We start from the raw sequence: 18,134 nt of genomic DNA, 5'->3' as shown, positions 1-18,134 counted from the left end.
TCTTTAAATCTCTAAAATTTCATGTTTGGAACAGAAAACCATTTAATTGGCTTCAATTTGGGTTTATTCCTATAAGGGAAATAGGGAATAAAAGTTTTTTGTTGTAAATAAGTTTTTCTTTTGCTTAAGTCTTCATAGATTTGCTCTAGTTCTCTCTCTCAACAGTTCCCCTTTTTGATTATTTGCTTTCAGTGTTTGCTAGCTCTGAGCCAGTGCCAGGCTTCCAAGGGGACACCCTACAGTTAGCATTCATCGATCTCAGACAGGTAAGACTTTTGGGATTATTTTTCATTGAGTGATGCAGTAGCCAATGGTACAGTACCAGTCATTGATGCTGTTTGTTTGCTGCTTCAGCTTTAAGAAGCTGCTAAGTCTACTTACTGTTCTAAATCATAACATGGTGAACCATGACAAAACTGCCACAGATGTTCATGTGCTGAACAAAAGATCTGACTTCCTGTTTCAATGATAATGTCTTTTCTTCTTTTAGAAAATCAGAACTTTATTCTAATAAAAAATCCTGAAGTAGTAAAAGAGTATATGTAGTTAAATAGCACATAATTTAACCATTTCCAAGAAGTGACAAATTATCAAACAACGTGTTATCACAAGATTTGCTATATATTGTGCAATATGTGTGTATACAAAGTAGCAGAAATGTGGAGTTTTTTTTCCCTTAAGAGGCTATTGGGTAATGATTGACTTTACAAGGGGCAAAAAAATCAGTATAATTTTGTTAAGTAACAATGTCATGGTGAATTGGTCAAAATGAATTGAAATTATCATATAGATTATCATGATATCTGCACATGGTGGACATGGCTTGAGGCTCATTTGGTTCTCAAATAGGAAAGTGGTTTTCAATACTATGTTTTTTGATATTTACATTATAGTTTTTGTAAGTTCAAATCTCCCATGGCCTTGCAAGGGGAGAGTTGAGACTGAGTAAAGATTTCAGATCAAGGTTAGATGACTGGTTATTAATTTGAACCAAAAAGTGGGGAAAGGGAGTTAAGGCTTGAGACTAAGATGTCAGGGGTAAGTTTTTTATGCAGAGAGTGGTGAGTGTGTGGAATGGGCTGCCGGTGATGACGGTGGAGGCAGAAACGATGGGGTCTTCAAGAGATTCCTGGATGGATACATTGAACTTAGAAAAACAGAGGGCTATAGGTAAACCTAGGTAGTTCCAAGGTAAGGACATGTTTGGCACAGCTTTGTGGGCAGAAGAACCTGTATTGTACTGTAGGTTTTCTATTTTGCTATAATTGCTTCTCATATTTTGGATCATGGTTTTATTTTTCTTCATTTCTGTTCAGTTACTGTGGTTCATTAAAGCTATGTATGAATCTGTAGTTGTGTGGCCGAATATTTCACAATGGTTGATCTGAGGTTTGAACTCTATTGGAGAATTTTTTGTTATGTGGCAGAGTCTTTGGTTTGATGCAGAGGATGTTCCTGTGTAGAAATTTCTGTTCTAATAAACTGTTTCTGAAATGTGGGTGGAGAGGTGCATTTGAACTGTCCTGTGGCTTGATGGAGTCATAACATTAGCTAAAAATTCTGGATAGTTTTCTTTAAAAATCATGTTGAATGTGGATTTACAGAAGCTCAAGGTTTTAAATAGTTATTTTCCCTTTAATGCAATACTGTATATTTCCAGAACAGAATGCTCATTCTGGCTCCTGTTGCCCAATGCATCAGGCCAAATTTTGAAGTTATTTTTAATCTCATTCAAGATTGTTTATTGTCATTCATCAGTACACAAGTGTAAACGAGAATTAAATGATTGTTATTCCAGATCTGATGCGGTATTTAAAAATTGCATTAAGCATAAAGAACACAATAAATATAAATACATAAGATTAGTTTATATACATAGACTGTACATAGTAATGCTAAGTACAGGAGTATCTGTATATAAGGTGACTCTAACAGGAAATTATCAAGTAGTGGTAATGGGGTGGGTTAATGGATGGAGGTGGTAAACAGCCTGATGGCTTGAGGGGAAGTAACTTTTTGAGTCTGGTGGTCCTGGCTTGAATGCCTGCATAGCCTCTTCCCTGATGAGTAGGACAAGCAGTCCATGAGCAGGGTGGGTGGTTTCCTTCATGATATTACTGGCCTTTTTCTGACACCTTTCTCTATATTGTGTACGTCCTTGATAGTGGATAGTCTGGTGTCGGTGTTGCGTTGTTCACTTATCCTCAGGAAGAGCTATTCATAGAACTTGGTTTCTAATTACATACCATCTCCACTGATAGACTGATAAGCTAATGATAACAGGATTTATCCTTTTTTCTTTGGAATATACCGTAGATGTCGGATTATAAGCCGCTACTTTTTTCCCACATTTTGAACAGCTTTGAACACTGCGGCCTTTACTACGGTGCGGCTAATGCATGATTTTTTTTCATGCCGCCAAAAACATTTTGCCTCGTAACAGTAGACCAATAAAATTGATGAGTAGTTCACAGAGGTCCAATGAAATTGTACGATAAATCAAGCGCACTTTCACAATTAAATTATTGTAAATCAGTCATTTGTACTCACCCTCATCAACATGGAAAACACTCGAAGAAAAGCATTGTGCTGCCTTTATGGCAGTTATTTAGTTTATAATATTTTCGCTTAGTAATTCATTTGTTAGTAAATTCTAGTTAAAGTTAGAAGTGTTTTAACTATATTTGTTTTCTGTACTACATCCCGGGATGCTATGACGTCACACCCGGTTTCGCCGCGTCTTGTGGGAAATACCGGTTTGCGATAAACGGGAAGGTGGGGGCGAGCGGCATTAGATCTGAGCGAACGCTGCTTTTAAGTTAAAGGCGATCAATAACTTTTCCTGGTAGGCTGCAGTATATATATTTTTTACCAGTCGTTAGGAGATATTGGAATGTTGTTCAGTAAAAAAGTATACGCAACGTAATTTGTGTGTTACCGATACGTATGTATATTTAAAAGTAGCCGCGTTACAGGCACGGTTCGAAAAAAAGCATTTGCAATATGTATTTGTTTATGTTACCATATGGATTTAATTAAAAGTTAAAAAATCCTCACGTGTAATATCTTTCTGTGTAAATATCTCATATTACAACGTGGGACACCTGCGGCCGAAAATCTGGTGCGGCCTAAAATCCGGTGCGGCTTGTACAAGTACAAAATTGATTTTCTTTCTAAAATTAGAGCCAGCGGCTTTTAATCAGGTGCGCTCTGTAGTGCGAAATCTACGGTACTGTAATCTTTTCAGTATCCTTGTCCTTTTTAAAGTAGCATTGGAAGGCTAGTTACAAGACCACAGTGGAATTTCCACCTTTTGCAGCTTTCTGTAACCAAGGAAGCATCCCACCAGATTCAGAGTTTCAAAGTATTTAATTAATTGCAATTTATTATCAAAGTATGTATGCAGTATACAACCCTGAAATTTGTCTTTCCCTCAGCAGTCACAAAACAAAGATAGAACTAACCTGTTCAAAGAAAAACATCAAATCCCTCTCTTGCCACCACCACCCCCCACACGCGCAAAAAATACATACTTGCTCATCTAGACCAATTATCCTAAATTTAAACATCCAGCCTTTCAAGTACTTCCTCCATTTTGCCTTATTTAAATCACTGCTACCTGTTCCTTTCTTTGGCTTTGGGAACATCATTTTTATTTAGTATAATTCTATCTCAAAAAATATCTTCCAGTCCTTGGCATGCACTTTTACAACTCTCACTTATATGTTCATGAAAAATCTTTGCATTCTTACCAGGTTTTTTAATCTTTACTCTTCCTCTGTCCTTTTATTGTTTTGGTTCTTTTTTTTTTACTTTTTGAAGCTTTGTTCTCCTATCATTTAACATATAGCAAGCTTATTCTTGTCATAGGCAGACATACACTGAGCTAAATGCCATTAAAATTAACTTTTTGGTGGTGTACAGTACATAATGAGCATAAATGAACATCTATGCAAAAACAAACCACAAAACAGACATAACACTGGTGCAAAATTGAGATAGAAAAAGAAATACAATACAAGGTAGTGTGGGAGTTTCTCAGGTTGATGAATGTTGCCGTCCTGAAGTGACACCTCAAAAGCGGGGAGAGCTGTACCCATGATGGAACTGTCCAAATCCGTTATTCTTTGGTGTTCCTGTGCAATGGTTGCAGCATATCTTGGTCGGGAAACTCCAGTCAGAATGCTTTCCACTGTCAATCTGTGGAATTTGTCAGTCTTTGATGGCATGTCAAATCTCCTTAAAAGTTCTAAGAAAGTAAAGATGCAGGTGAGCCGCCTTTATGGTTTTATCTATGTGCTAGGCCAGGTTAGGTCCTCCGAGATGACGACATCCAGAAACTTGAAGCTGCTCACCCTTTCCACTGCAAACCCTTCAGTGAGGATTAGTGTATCTTCACCTGTATTCCCCTTCTTAAGGTCTATAATCATTTCCTTGGTCTTGCTGATGCTGAGTGCAAGGTTGTTGTTACCACACCACTCAAACAGCTGACCTATCTCACTCGTGTACATCTCTTTTTAAGGCTCCTGTTGTTTCATTTCTATCACAATTTATATTCATCCAGACTTAAATGCCTGTACTTTCCCTCTCAAGGAAGCATACTGTCCATTTGCAGATCTTCCATTGCTCTGTTAGCATTTGACTGATCAGTTTGAAATTTCAATCAATTTTGCCTAAATTTTTTAAAAACCCTTTTTCAAATAAATGCTTTTATACTTGATTACGTTTTATCCTTTTCCAGAATTGCTATTCTCTTAACTGTATCCTGCTGAACTATACATCACTTGCCTCACTTCATTTCTAGTATAGTAATGGTTTTGCTTCCATGTTGGATGGGGAACACATCAGTTTCTTGCACAATTCCTCCTTTGTCTTTAATTCTGTTGCTAAATCAGTTTACATTAGGATAATTAAAAATAAAGTTCCTTGAATACTTCAGTATTCACTATGGAAAAGGATCTTGGTGATTGTAGTGATGACTTGCAGTGGACTGAAAAGGTTGAGCATGTAGATATTAAGAAAGAGGATGTGCTGGAGCTTTGGGAAAGCATAAAGTTGGATAAGTTGCCGGACCGGATGAGCTGAATCCCAGGCTACTGTAGGAGGTGAGGGAGGTGATTGTTGAGCCTCTGGTGATAATCTTTGTATCATCAATGAGGACGGGAGAGGTTCCGGAGGATTGGAGGGTTGCGGATGTTGTTCCTTTATTCAAGAAAGGGAGTAGAGATAGCACAGGAAATTATAGACTGATGAGTCTTACTGGTTGGTAAGTTGATGGAGAAGATCCTGAGAGGCAGGATTTATGAACATTTGGAGAGGTATAATATGATTAGGAATAGTCAGCATGGCTTTGTCAAGGGCAGATCGTGCCTTATGAGCCTGATTGAATTTTTTGAGGATGTAACTAAACACATTGATGAAGGAAGAGCAGTAGATGTAGTGTATATGGATTTCAGCAAGGCATCTGATAAGGTACCCCATGCAAGGCTTATTGAGAAAGTAAGGAGGCATGGGATCCAAGGGGACATTGCTTTGTGGATCCAGAACTGGCTTGCCCACAGAAGGCAAAGAAAGGTTGTAGACAGGTCATATTCTGCATGGAGGTCGGTCACCAGTGGAGTGCCTCAGGGATCTGTACTGCGACTCTTACTCTTCGTGATTTTTATAAATGACCTGGATGAGGAAGTGGAGGGATGCTGATGACACAAAAGGTTGGAGGTGTTGTGAATAGTGTGAAGGGCTGTCAGAGATTACAGCGGGACATTGATAGGATGCAAAACTGGGCTGAAAAGTAGCAGATGGAGTTCAACTCAGGTAAGTGTGAAGTGGTTCATTTTGGTAGGTCAAATATGATGGCAAAATGTAATATTAATAGTAAGACTCTTGGCAGTGTGAAGGATCAAAGGAATCTTGGGGTCCGAGTCCATAGGATGCTCAAAGCAGCTGTGCAGGTTGACTCTCTGGTTAAGAAGGCATAACGGTGTATTGGCCTGCATGAATCGTAGAACTGAATTTAGGAGCTGAGAAGTAGTGCTGCAGCTATATAGGATGCTGGTCAGACCCCACTTGGAGTACTGTGCTCGGTTCTGGTCGCCTCACTACAGGAAGGATGTGGAAACCATAGAAAGGATGCAGAGGTGATTTACAAGGATGTTGCCTGGATTGGAGAGCATGCCTTATGAAAACAGGTTGAGTGAACTCGGCCTTTTCTCCTTGGAACCATGGAGGATGAGACGTGACCTGATAGAGGTGTATAAGATGATAAGAGGCATTGATCGTGTGGATAGTCAGAGGCTTTTTCCCAGGGCTGAAATGGTTGCCATAAGAGGACACAGTTTAAGGTGCTGGGGAGTAGGTACAGAGGAGATGTCAGGGATAAGTATTTAATGCAGAGAGTGGTGAGTATGTGGAATGGGCTGCCGGCAGCGGTGGTGGAGGCTGATATGATAGGGACTTTTAAGAGACTTTTGTGGATAGGTTCGTGGAGCTTAGAAAATAAAGGGCTATGGGTAAGCCTAGTAATCTCTAAGATAGGGACATGTTCGGCACAACTTTGTGGGCCAAAGGGCCTGTATTGTGCAAACACGAGGAAATCTGCAGATGCTGGAAATTCAAACAACACACACAAAATGCTGGTGGAACACAGCAGGCCAGGCAGCATCTATAGGGAGAAGCGCTGTCGATGTTTGACGAAGTACTCCTGACGAAGGGTCTCGGCCCGAAACATCGACAGTGCTTCTCCCTATAGATGCTGCCTGGCCTGCTGTGTTCCACCAGCATTTTGTGTGTGTTGTGGCCTATATTGTGCTGTAGGTTTTCTATGTTTCTATGTTATGTCTACTGCGATTCCTTCATCTTCCTGAAACCTTCATGAACAGAGTCTCCTCTATCCCCTTCCAGCTATTTAATGATGTTTGGTGTTGTAGCTCCTGCATTGTTCATAACTTGTCACCAGACAGATCCTGTCATTTACGCCTTGATCTCCTTGATGGTGTGGACACATTTCAGAATAGAGAAGATGATTTATAAGCAGAGTATCTGGCATATATCGATTAGCATCTAAACTTGAGGCAAAATCACAATTGAACAACGGGAGGCCTACAACATCAAGATGTTTCCTGTGGGGAAAAACAGAATGACATCCAATATAGTGCTCCTTATTGAAGCATTTCCTTTAATGGAAAACTCATCTTGTCAGTTCCCATTGTTCAATCACAGCTTTTCTTCTGATTTTAGATTCTAAACCATTTTGGTTCAGAACCATTTTTAACCCATTGGTTAGCCTTTTGAGTTTAAGTGTTTCTACACTTTGATATCAGCGATGTAGTTGAGAAAATTAAATGGCAAATGGAAGCTTAAAATGGAAAGTTTCTGATTCTGAAACGTTTTAATGTTCTGTCAAATATTATAAAAAGTAGTACAACACATAATAATTTCTAATATGGTTTGTAACCTTGCTGCTTTGATACATACACACAGTGCTGGAGGAATTCAGGAAGTCAGGCAACATCTATGGAGGGGAGTAAATAGTTGGCATTTCAGGCCGAGACCTTTTATCAAGAGAGGAAAAGAAGGGGGAAGCAGCCAGAAAAGAATGTGGTTGGAATGGATGGAGTACAGACTGACTGAATGGGTAAGGGGGAGATGAAGTAAGAATCTGGGAGGTGATGAGTAAAAGAGATGAAGGGCTGAAGAAGAAGAAATCAGGAGAGGGCAGTTATTTTGCCTTCTCCCTTTTCTGTCTTGATGAAGGGTCTCAGCCCAAAATGTTGCCCATTTATTCCTCTCCATAGATGCCACCGACTTATGTTCCTCCAGCACTTATTGTGCATTGCTCAAGATCTCCACCATCTTTATGATTATGTTCTGATAAATGATAGTTCTTGTCACTTGCAGAACAACCAGCTTTTGCTAACTTCTCCATAAAATGTTATTTAAAGGGTCAACAGTCAAATTCCTGTCTTATGCAGCATCAGCACCTGGTTCTAACACCGTTCACCCTTCTGTCTTGATCTTCTTGCATTCTAAATTACTTCTATATCCAAAGTGAGGTTTTTCTTCCATCCAATCATATTGGATGGCATGATGATAGATCATTGACTTTACAGGACTATGTGGGGGAGACATAGAAGGGCTGATCCATTCTGAGCTATGGCGATCTATTTTCATAATTGGCTTATCCCTGATCAAAAATTGCTTGGAGAGCTATGTTTTAGCAAGACAGCTGCCAGTGTGATCACTCTGATTGCCTGCAACCTCAAATATCGCCCCAGATTTGATCAAGGTCACGGGCACTCAGCTTCCTAGCAGGCCATTCAGCTGATCTTTGCTATATCATAGATTAGAGAAAATCTGCAGATGCTGGAAATCTGAGCAACGCGCACAAAATGCTGGAGGCCAGCCAGCATCTATGGGGAAAAAAGTACAATTGATGTTTTGGGCTGAAACCCTTCTTTTTCCCATAGATGCTGCCTGGTTTATCATAGATTGTTACTTAGCTCCACTCAAGAAAGAAGAATTTCTCTTAACACATGGATTTACTCTCACTACAGTCTTCCCTAATACATGAGCATTCATAGATTGCACTCGTATAGTAATATTCCTTACAATGATCTCCCTTGCAATATCCTGCCAGCAAGTTAGAATGAATCTGTGGAGAGAGATTCATGGAAATAGTTAAAAAGGTATAGGGGGGGGGGGGGAAAGTAACAAATTATATATTTAAATAAAATACAGAACAAATTAGAATACTACCAATACTGTTATAGTACTATAAAACTATTAGCTCCTAATACTTACCAATGAAGGAATTCAACTGTGATGCATTCTTTGACTGTAAATGAACAAAATAAGCACAGATGCCTAGTGTAGATCATGGACTGCCTTCATATGATGGTTGCATCTTCAGTCTTCATTTCCTTCATAACATTGAAGATAATTGATACCTTCAAATTCTTCATAGTTTTTAACTTGTTGATGTAATGAAATTGTTTCATTTTCACTCCTGGCCATTTCTGGCATCTCCAAGTCTAAATGCTTGAAGCTGCAGTGAGCAAAACAGTTCTGAATTGTCTTGCGGTTTATTTCTCACCAACTATCAGTGACAAAAATCACTGCTTTTTGAGCACAAACACGTGCAACTGATTCTACTTAAAAACTTTGCTTGCAGAATTTGTTGTCTTAACAGCCGAGCAAGTACACGCAACTGATGCTAGTTTGAAACTGTTCATTAACAGTCTCCTGCCCAATTAAACAGCATAATGTTCCAAATAAATGAAGGGAATCCTGGCTATTTTCTTGATTAGTTTTTGTTCTTTAAGAGTAGTTCCAAATCAACAGCTGCTGCGATTAACTGAAGGCCCAATGAACTGAAATCCACTGTGTATAGATCCAGGTCTCTGTTCTGCATGAAAATGAAAAAGTGTGTAGAAAAATATACATTGTATCTATGCATTTGTATATGTATCTAATTCACTTAGTCATTGTGTAAATAAATGCTTTAAACTTTTTCTTTTGTAAGTAGCTCTGGTACAATGTTCTCATTAGGGATCAGATGTTTTCACATTAATCAAGCAGTCTAAACCGCCTTCAGTTTCTCTGCCTTGTGAGTGACGATATATCGGGAATGCAGAAAAAAACACAAGCACTTGTGTTTTTCAGCACTCACCTGCAGTACGAATACCATGTGCCAATTTGCCTGTCATACAATCCTATGATCCATTTATTTTTTAATGTGATAGATGACATTTCTTTTCAAGCAGACTGTGAAGGAAACAGTGCCTTTTATAAGGAACTTCTCCATTGGGGCATCTGGCTGTTTCATGTACTGTTCTCCAGTTTGAATTTGATACTCTGCCATGCCTCCGAGGTTATGAAAGATAAGGAAGTAGTTCCAATGGCCAGGTTTTACCTGCCCACCCTGATTGTGCCCCAGGGTTAGAATCTTGATACTTGCACCGCTTTACAGAAGAGCTGATGACAGGTAGAGAGTGATACCAAGGAAAGCCTGCACCAAATCAAAGCTAAAAGGCAAGAGGCTTGGGATTGGATGAGAAGCTGTGGCTAAAAGATGGATCAGAGGGATTGCCCTTTTTAGAAAAGTAGGTGACCCGAGATTGAGAGGTCATGATCCCACTGCCAATCATTGGATCACTAATGGAAACTGGCTGTCTCAATAGCATCTCCTTTTCTTCCTTAATTTAGACTGTGGATGTATAGGATTAGTTGGGATGTAGGAACAAATTCTGTTTAAAAATCCTGAATTGAACATTGTGCCTAGAGATAAAGTTGTCAGGTTAAAATCAACACAGGGTGAAATAGTTTTTTTGCTTCTTTTTGTTAATTGAAGATTAAAAATGTTTTTCAGTTAATTTTTGGAAGACTATCCTTATGCAAAGCATGCACTGTCAAGATGAAAATATTATTTAATACATTTGTAAGATTTATTTATTTACTGGGCAAATCTGAAATATCCTGCTGTAAATATGTAAATCAATTATTTTGAGAACAATTTTAACTAATGCTAATCAATTACTCCTAACATTAGTGGTCATGTTTATTTGGACTGTAATCTGATTTCATGTTTTATATGCCATTGATAAGGGGTATTGTTAGTAGAGAGTAGCATTCAAGGATTAAATACTGACAGTGAGATGATGAATTCCAGTTTTTTGCCTTTTTAAAAAGGTGGAACTCCAGAACTAATGAAATCAAGAACAGAAGAAGGTAATTAGTTTATTTATCATAATAAGATTATAAAGTGCTGATGCATGCAAATCTTTAGACATAAGACTATCTGAAACTGGAATTGCCCTGTAAATATTAAAGATAATTAAGTTGAATATGTAAGGATATCAAGTCTATTATAGATGTGTCTAAAATACAATCACTTATTTTGAAGAAGAAATCCAAGGCATTAGAAAGTGGGCTTTTTAACAGTGGTGTCTAAATAAATTACTAAGGGAGGATGTGACTACTGAAGGCATGATATTTCATATGCCTGTAGGATGTATTTAGTCATAATCCTTCAACCACCAGCTGGTTGAAGTATTCCTGCCTGCAATTTCATGTTTACTTTCCAGCAAGATCTGGGACACATTGCTACTCCTCACTTAAAATTTCTGACAGATAAATTGGTCTGTTATGCTGGAATTTTGATGCCAACCTATACTTTCAAGTTGTGTTCCTTGTGGAAAGATTATTTTAAAACCAAGGTTCTTATTTGGATGAACATGGTTTTACAGTAAGCTTCATTTTTTTACAATTTGGTAATAAGCTCTTTTACAGGTACCTACAATATGCCTAGCCAGAAAATTTCACTTTATACAAAACTACTGCGGCACTATGTCTGCTCGTGCCCCAGCCCTGGTAATCAGGGTAAATTGATAGGGATTATGCTGTCAGACATTTAAGTAATTTCAGAAGCAAATATAATTTGAATTCTGATACACTTGCTCTCAAATATTTTAGACCTGGCCAATTGACATTTTTAAACTTAAAAAGTTCTAGGTTTGAAATTACTATCATAATGGTCCAGAGGAAGTTCACAAGAATGATTCTGTCAGCGAAAGGGTTAACATGAGTGTTTGATGGCTCAGCCTGTACTGGCTGGAGTTCAGAAGAATGAGGGGAGATCTTATTAAAACCTATTGAATATTAAAATACTTATAGTGAACATTGAGAGGATGTTCCTAATAGAGGGGGAATCCTAGGATCATGGGACACAACCTAAGAGTACAAAGTTGTCTCTTTGGAATTGCTGCAGAACACTGGAGTCCAAATCATTGGGTATATTTAAAGTGGAGGTTGATAGGTTCTTGATTAGTAAGTGTTACAGGGAGGCATTCTCAGAATGCACTAATTCTGCTCCTGAGTCTTACGAGAAATGCTTGTGGTGTTGATATAATCACACAGCATGGCCTTGCAGCCTTCTATATCTACAATAATCTCATTCTTATCAATCTGGTCAATTCCATCTTGGGCACCAGCCTACAAAGTAGCCAGGACATCTTTAGGGAGCAGTGTCTCAGAAAGGAAGCGTCCATTATTAAAGACCTCCAGCACCCAGGGCATGCCCTTTTCTCACTGTTACCATCAGGTATGATATACAGAAGCCTGAAGGCACACACTCAGCGATTCAGGAACATCTTCTTCCCCCTCTGCCATCCAATTCCTAAATGGACTTTGAAGCTTTGGACTCTATCTCACTTTTTTAATATACAGTATTTCTGTTTTTGCACATTTTTAAAATAATCTATTCAATATATGTAATTGATTTACTTGTTTATTTATTATGTTTTATTTATTACTAATTTCTCTCTCTTTGCTAGATTCTGTATTGCATTGAACTGCTGCTAAGTTAACAAATTTCACGTCACATGCCAGTGATGATAAACCTCATTCTGAATTCTGTTTCTTAATGTCCCCACCAATTCTTCTTTTAAGTTCCTGCTGCCTTTCTCCTTGCTCCCATCTCATTGTTTCTGCCTACCAATCAGCATGTCTGTTATGTGGGGTGGAACTGGAAATTTGGGGAAGTTCATGAAATCATGTAGAGAACATGCAAATTCCATTCTCAGCACCCAATATCATGATCAAACCTTGGTCTCGAGCTGAGAGGTGGCAGTACTAACTGCTTTGGTACTCTACTAAAGCACTGCTATATTTCAATTTAAGAGAGAAACTTGAACATGTTAATGCATGTATAGCTACAATAGCACCCAGACCAATGACTCTATTAGGCATTCACTATGGTTGCTAATTATAATTTCAAGCCTATATTGTTCTTTTGACTTGGTGACAGCTTAATTGTGTTTGCTGAATCTTTTCTAAAACGTTGCCACAACACTCTTGATTTTTCAAAAGCTCCTACACGATTTGTCAGTTTCTGCACATTCTAATTGCTACTTAGAATTGCCTCTTAAACTGTATAAAGTAATATTATATTAAGGGACTGTATTGTTTAAAGTTTTAAAATTCTCCTATCACATGGATTAGGGAAATCAGGCCCTGACACGATAGGATCTACATTTAAGAGAGTTTTTCCTCATGCTTTTCCATCATCAATTTTATGGTGTATGTTGCTGCCTGTGGTGCATGGTCTGTACTTGATGGTATTCCTATGGTATGAATGGAATGACTTCATTGTGCTTAGAGTTGACATCTGTATTATAGAGGTTAATCTTGGATTCATTCACAGTTTCAATTTAATTTTAAATTACATTATTTAGCAGCATTTTTTTCTCTGTTAGCTCTACATATCAGCTTAAAATTCACCTAAAGGGTAAGCACAATTAATATTATACCCCAATAAGAATCAGCATTTCTAGGTGGTGTAACATAAAGAGACAAATTGAGAGAGATGAAATATGGAAATTCAGTAGCAGAGAGATTTTGTACTTGGACATTACATGATTCCTTAAAACATCTGAAGTTACTGAATTGTCAGTTGCTAAATATTACTGGGCAAAAGCTTAATAATTTGCGGTGGCAAAATGTCATTTGAGATAGATGTCCAAATGACAAGGAGAAAAGATGAAGAAATGCATTAAAATTCTGGTGTGTAAATCATAATTTTATAAACTTTTATCATTGTAATTGCTATACTTGACAATCCATGGACTTAAGTACTATAAATAGATAAAAATAAAATATACAAATAATCTTACCAAGCTGCATCTCAATACAGTGTTCCTGAGTTTTCCCTGTAGTTTTTGATGCATTTTGTGTCAGGAAATGTATTCACTGAGAAAGCCTCTTTCTTTCCATAGGTTCACATTTCTCAAAATGAAGAAGTTTCTCATCTCAGTCCTAATTGTGTTAACACCCCCCACCCCCAACTTGTTTTGGAACTCCCAGCCAGAAAACAAAGATCCTGCCTGCATTCCCTTCTGTGTGCCTCTGGTGGAATTTTGTTTCTTATAATGAGGTGTCCTTTCATTTTTCTGAACTCAACTGAAAACTGACCTAGTCTCGTACAATAGTTCTGCCATCCCTGGGAGGCTTTGCTTATTTCTTTCTGTGGCATATACAGTATATCCTCCTTTAAGTAATAATATCAAAACTTAATATATTAATCCAGATATCCACTGATCCCACCAAAGTCCTGATATTTATAGAAAGACTCCACTTGAACCACTTGTAAAGATGAGAAATAGTTTATTGGTACCTGTATGCTTGCTCCGTTGACTAGCGCACAAGGACCTCAATCAACGTTTTGTGCATCAACATTTTTCAATCAATTACCGCTTAAGCAAACTTAATTTCTTATTTTCCTACCATTGTAAATTTTTTAAAATCAACATTAGACTGCATTTGTTAGATATCTGCTTATTCATTAAACAAGTCTGTTCTCTTGGAAATGTATTCTCATGATCAAAATCTCACTCAATTTTATGTTGTTGGCAAATTTATAAATAATTTGTTTTCCTTCATCTAAATCATTGTTCCTTGAATAACTGGACCGAAACACTGATCCTACAATATCCCACTAGTCACCAACTTCACCCCAAGCAAGTCACATTTATTCCTGCTGACTTCCTGCCTGTAAACCAATTTTCAATCCATGTAGTAATCAAATATCTCCTGAAAATCTGAGGTTACTAATTTCACTTGTTTCGTCTTATCTATTCCCTTAGTTATGTCCTTTTTAAATAAAAACTCCTTTAGTTTTGCAGGCACAATTTTCCTTTCATAACTTGGTCTAATCCTGCTGACATTTCCTGAGTGTCCTGTTATCAGCTCCTTAATAGACTTTAGCAGTTTTTCATACCACTAGTATATTAAGTTTTCTGTCTGCTTTATTTTTCTTTCAATATTTAAAGTTACAGTTGCTACACTTTTAACTATAGATATTGTTCTATTATCCATAGAATTTTGGAAGATGAGAACTAATATATTCATTTTCCATGGCTTTGTTTTGTACATTGCATTATCTGATCTGGTCATCAGCTGCCTGGCTCTTTAATTTCTCTATTACTACTTTTCTTACCACCTTACCAATACTAATTTATTTTAATTTCATTTTGCAAGTTTTTTTAAAAGCATATCTGGGAAAATTATTTTTCATTTCTGAAGAAACAGAAAAAAGTTTAATTCTTTGTTTCCTGTGTTACAAATTGTTTTTGACTACAAGATGCCTACGTTTGTCCTCACTTTTTTTCATTTTACATAACTGTGGAGGCAGATAAAATTCTTTATGGTTTATATTAAGATTTTGTATGATGGCTGGATCCCTCAAATGATTTGTGGCCTTGTGTCCCAATCATTGTTGTACTGTATAAGCAAAATATAAATTAATAATAATTGTTCTACTTGGAAAAGGATAAGGATTAATTTAAGTTTCGCAATTTAGTAGAGTTTAATGTCAGACCCGCGGGAATTCAGAATTCTTAAAATTATTGCAAATGAAAATCTTCTAGTAAATTTTCAACCAATGATATGTATTTTGTAACAAGCTTGCATATTTTCTCATAGTCATCCTATTCCAAAAAAATTAACAATTCAGTAGTGCATGCAACCATAAGTTTATTTTTCCCCTTCTATATTATATTTTCTTTGATCTGACTGTTGTGATGCCTTTCAACTTCATCTGCTTAGTTATATATGACTTATGGAAAAATGTTAATACATCAAGTAAATGCTAATCCTCTGTGCTGCTTCCCCACTCTTGTCCAATTAGCCTTTCGTGAGATCAAGATCAACAGAGTCTTTAAATGCTGCTCCCAGGCCAGTAAGAGTTTATTCACTTTCCTAAACCTCATCTCCTTACACAAAGCCCAGAGCTACCACTGGGCTGCAGCATTCTTTGTTTTCTCCTCCAGGGACTCCTTCAAGTAGGACTTGTTCTCTGATTTTAAATACCTTTCCCAGCTGTGTGCCCAAACTCCATAATTAAAAAATTTTGTGACTCTGTGTTCCATAATGCCTTTGCCTTTCAAGATCACAAAATGAGCAAATGAGATGTTTTTTTGAATGAGATGATCTATCCCCTTCATCCCAAATGCCTTCAATTTGGTTAAATTTAAATTTTGTCCTTGCACCTGAAAATCCTGATTAACTCACAGTGGCACCATGGGGTCCATTCAAAGTAGTCACTGAATATACCTCTGAGAGACCCACATTGTTCTGAATCAATTCAGAAATTTAAGCTTCCCATTCAGCACATTCATCCTTCCAAAGATGTGCACCCTGGCAACAGCTCTTCCTTTTCCTGATCTGACCTCAGTTTTTTTTATCTTGATAGATAAAGTCCATTAAGTATATTTAATTTTCCATCAGTTCACTGTTTTGAGGTTCACTTCCTTTTATTATCTTTCATACTTTAGGGAGATGTTTCTTACCCACAATATTTGAAAAATTCACTTTTGAAGTCGGTACAGTTTTTGTTACTTCCATAGGCAACCCTTACTAGGATTATTTTAGTTTCATTTAGCTTGCTTCATTAAGAAACTGACCCATTAAGTAAGGTCTTTAATTATTGTTGTTAAAGAATGTAATTCAAATTGTGTGGCAGCTGCCGATGGGTATAAATATTGCAACAAAAAAGCAGATATCATTACTATTTCCAAGGCTAGGATTACCTGGAGATTTGGATTTCATGTATTAGATTGTAGTATAGCCAGATAGTAGCTACTACAGTGGGGAAACAGTAGACATACGGTGGGTGAAAAACTTAAAGGCTTTTGGTTCCTAATGCACAATCATGCTCCTAGGAGATGAGAGATATTGGTATTATCAGTAATTCATTAAGATAGGGAATTGAGATTTAAGAGTAGAAGGATTATAATAGTAATGGGTGGATCTGCAGGGAGTAGTTTGCAACAAGTCACCAAGCAGAAAATAGGAAAAATGAAATCACTTTGTCTATTTGAGATTTAGATAAGCATGATCCCTTATCAATACCCATACTGTATCACGACCTCAACAGAAGAGACTCAGATGGCACATTCCTAAATAGCTGACAAGCCTAGAGGAAGAGAATAATGGGAGTGGATAATTAGTATTAGAATGCCACCTGTTTGAGTATAGTTATGCCCCCTTTCGGCTAGGGAGACCTCAAACATTTGAGAAAGTCAATATAGTTATTGTTGATGAAGACAAATGTACAAGAAGCAGAATTGAACTGTGACCTTCATCCGAGAAAGGCAGAGAATGAAAGCTGCCAGGGAGTAATTGAAAACTGAATAAACTTAAATACTGGAAAAAAATGTTTAGATGATTTTATCCTGTGAACATCTCAGATTTGCAGGGTAACAGTTAATACTGCTATTGCTTAATGAATAAATGAAGTGAATTGATATAATTTGAGATCAGTTTTAATCCAATCATGTTCTGACAATTACCTGACTACCTGTCAGTTGATTTAAAAACAAGTGTATTTGCTATAATTGTTAATCTAAACTTTATACTTTTTCTGTAAATTATAGAGAACAAATCCAAATGGAATTTATTTTATTGTGCTCTTTGAGAGGCTATGCTGAGTTATAATCTGTAATAACTGAGGTGAGTGTTGCAGCAGTGGGTTAGCACAACCTTCTAAATGCTACACTAAATCCAGTCTATACTAGGTCAAAAATCTTAGCTTGGTGCCAACCAAATGTTTCCATAGTTTTCACTATGCATTTATCTATGTTGGACATCTACCCAGTTAATTAGCAAACTGATCTCAAATATTATTAAGAAAGACCGGTGTTAGAAATAGTATTGCATCTGTGTGTCATCTGCAGTGCAGTATGTTGTTTTCAAAGTTGGGGGTTCGTGTCCTATTCCTGAACTGTGCAAAAAGTCGGACATTATTTGGAAAGCATATTTTAATCATACAATAGGTTAAAGACATGCAAATCCCACTAGTTGATAAAAAGATCATGGTTCTGCTATTGTATTTCTGCCAATGGCACTGATTTCCATGAGAACATTAGCAATTGCAGCATAATATGAAGTTGAATACATTTGCATTAAAACATTTTTTGTGTATGTGTTTTTGCATTCTTCTTCAGTAAATTAAATGTTTTCAATATTATTTCATCCTGAAAACACTCATTTATCTTGTAGGATTTATATAAGTACCGGTACTCAATTTCAAATCTAGATAGTGTGTTGTTTGAATCTTCAGGTTAATTTGCCCCAAACTGAAT

General features: G+C 37.2%; 1 protein-coding gene across 4 annotated transcripts in view; it reads left to right on the top strand.

Annotated features, from left to right (window-relative positions):
* The window catches only part of LOC140715379 (exocyst complex component 6-like), a 169,959-nt gene that overhangs the window by 125,109 nt on the left and 26,716 nt on the right, over nt 1-18,134 (top strand). For all 4 annotated transcript variants that reach the window (XM_073027471.1, XM_073027473.1, XM_073027472.1 and 1 more), the window contains one exon: nt 193-266. In XM_073027471.1, coding sequence (XP_072883572.1) covers nt 193-266 — 74 coding nt within the window. The remainder of the gene's footprint in view (nt 1-192; nt 267-18,134) is intronic.

This window comes from Hemitrygon akajei, chromosome 23 (assembly GCF_048418815.1).
Source record: "Hemitrygon akajei chromosome 23, sHemAka1.3, whole genome shotgun sequence".
Taxonomy (NCBI): Eukaryota; Metazoa; Chordata; class Chondrichthyes; order Myliobatiformes; family Dasyatidae; genus Hemitrygon; species Hemitrygon akajei.
This window is presented reverse-complemented; position numbering and strand designations above follow the sequence as displayed.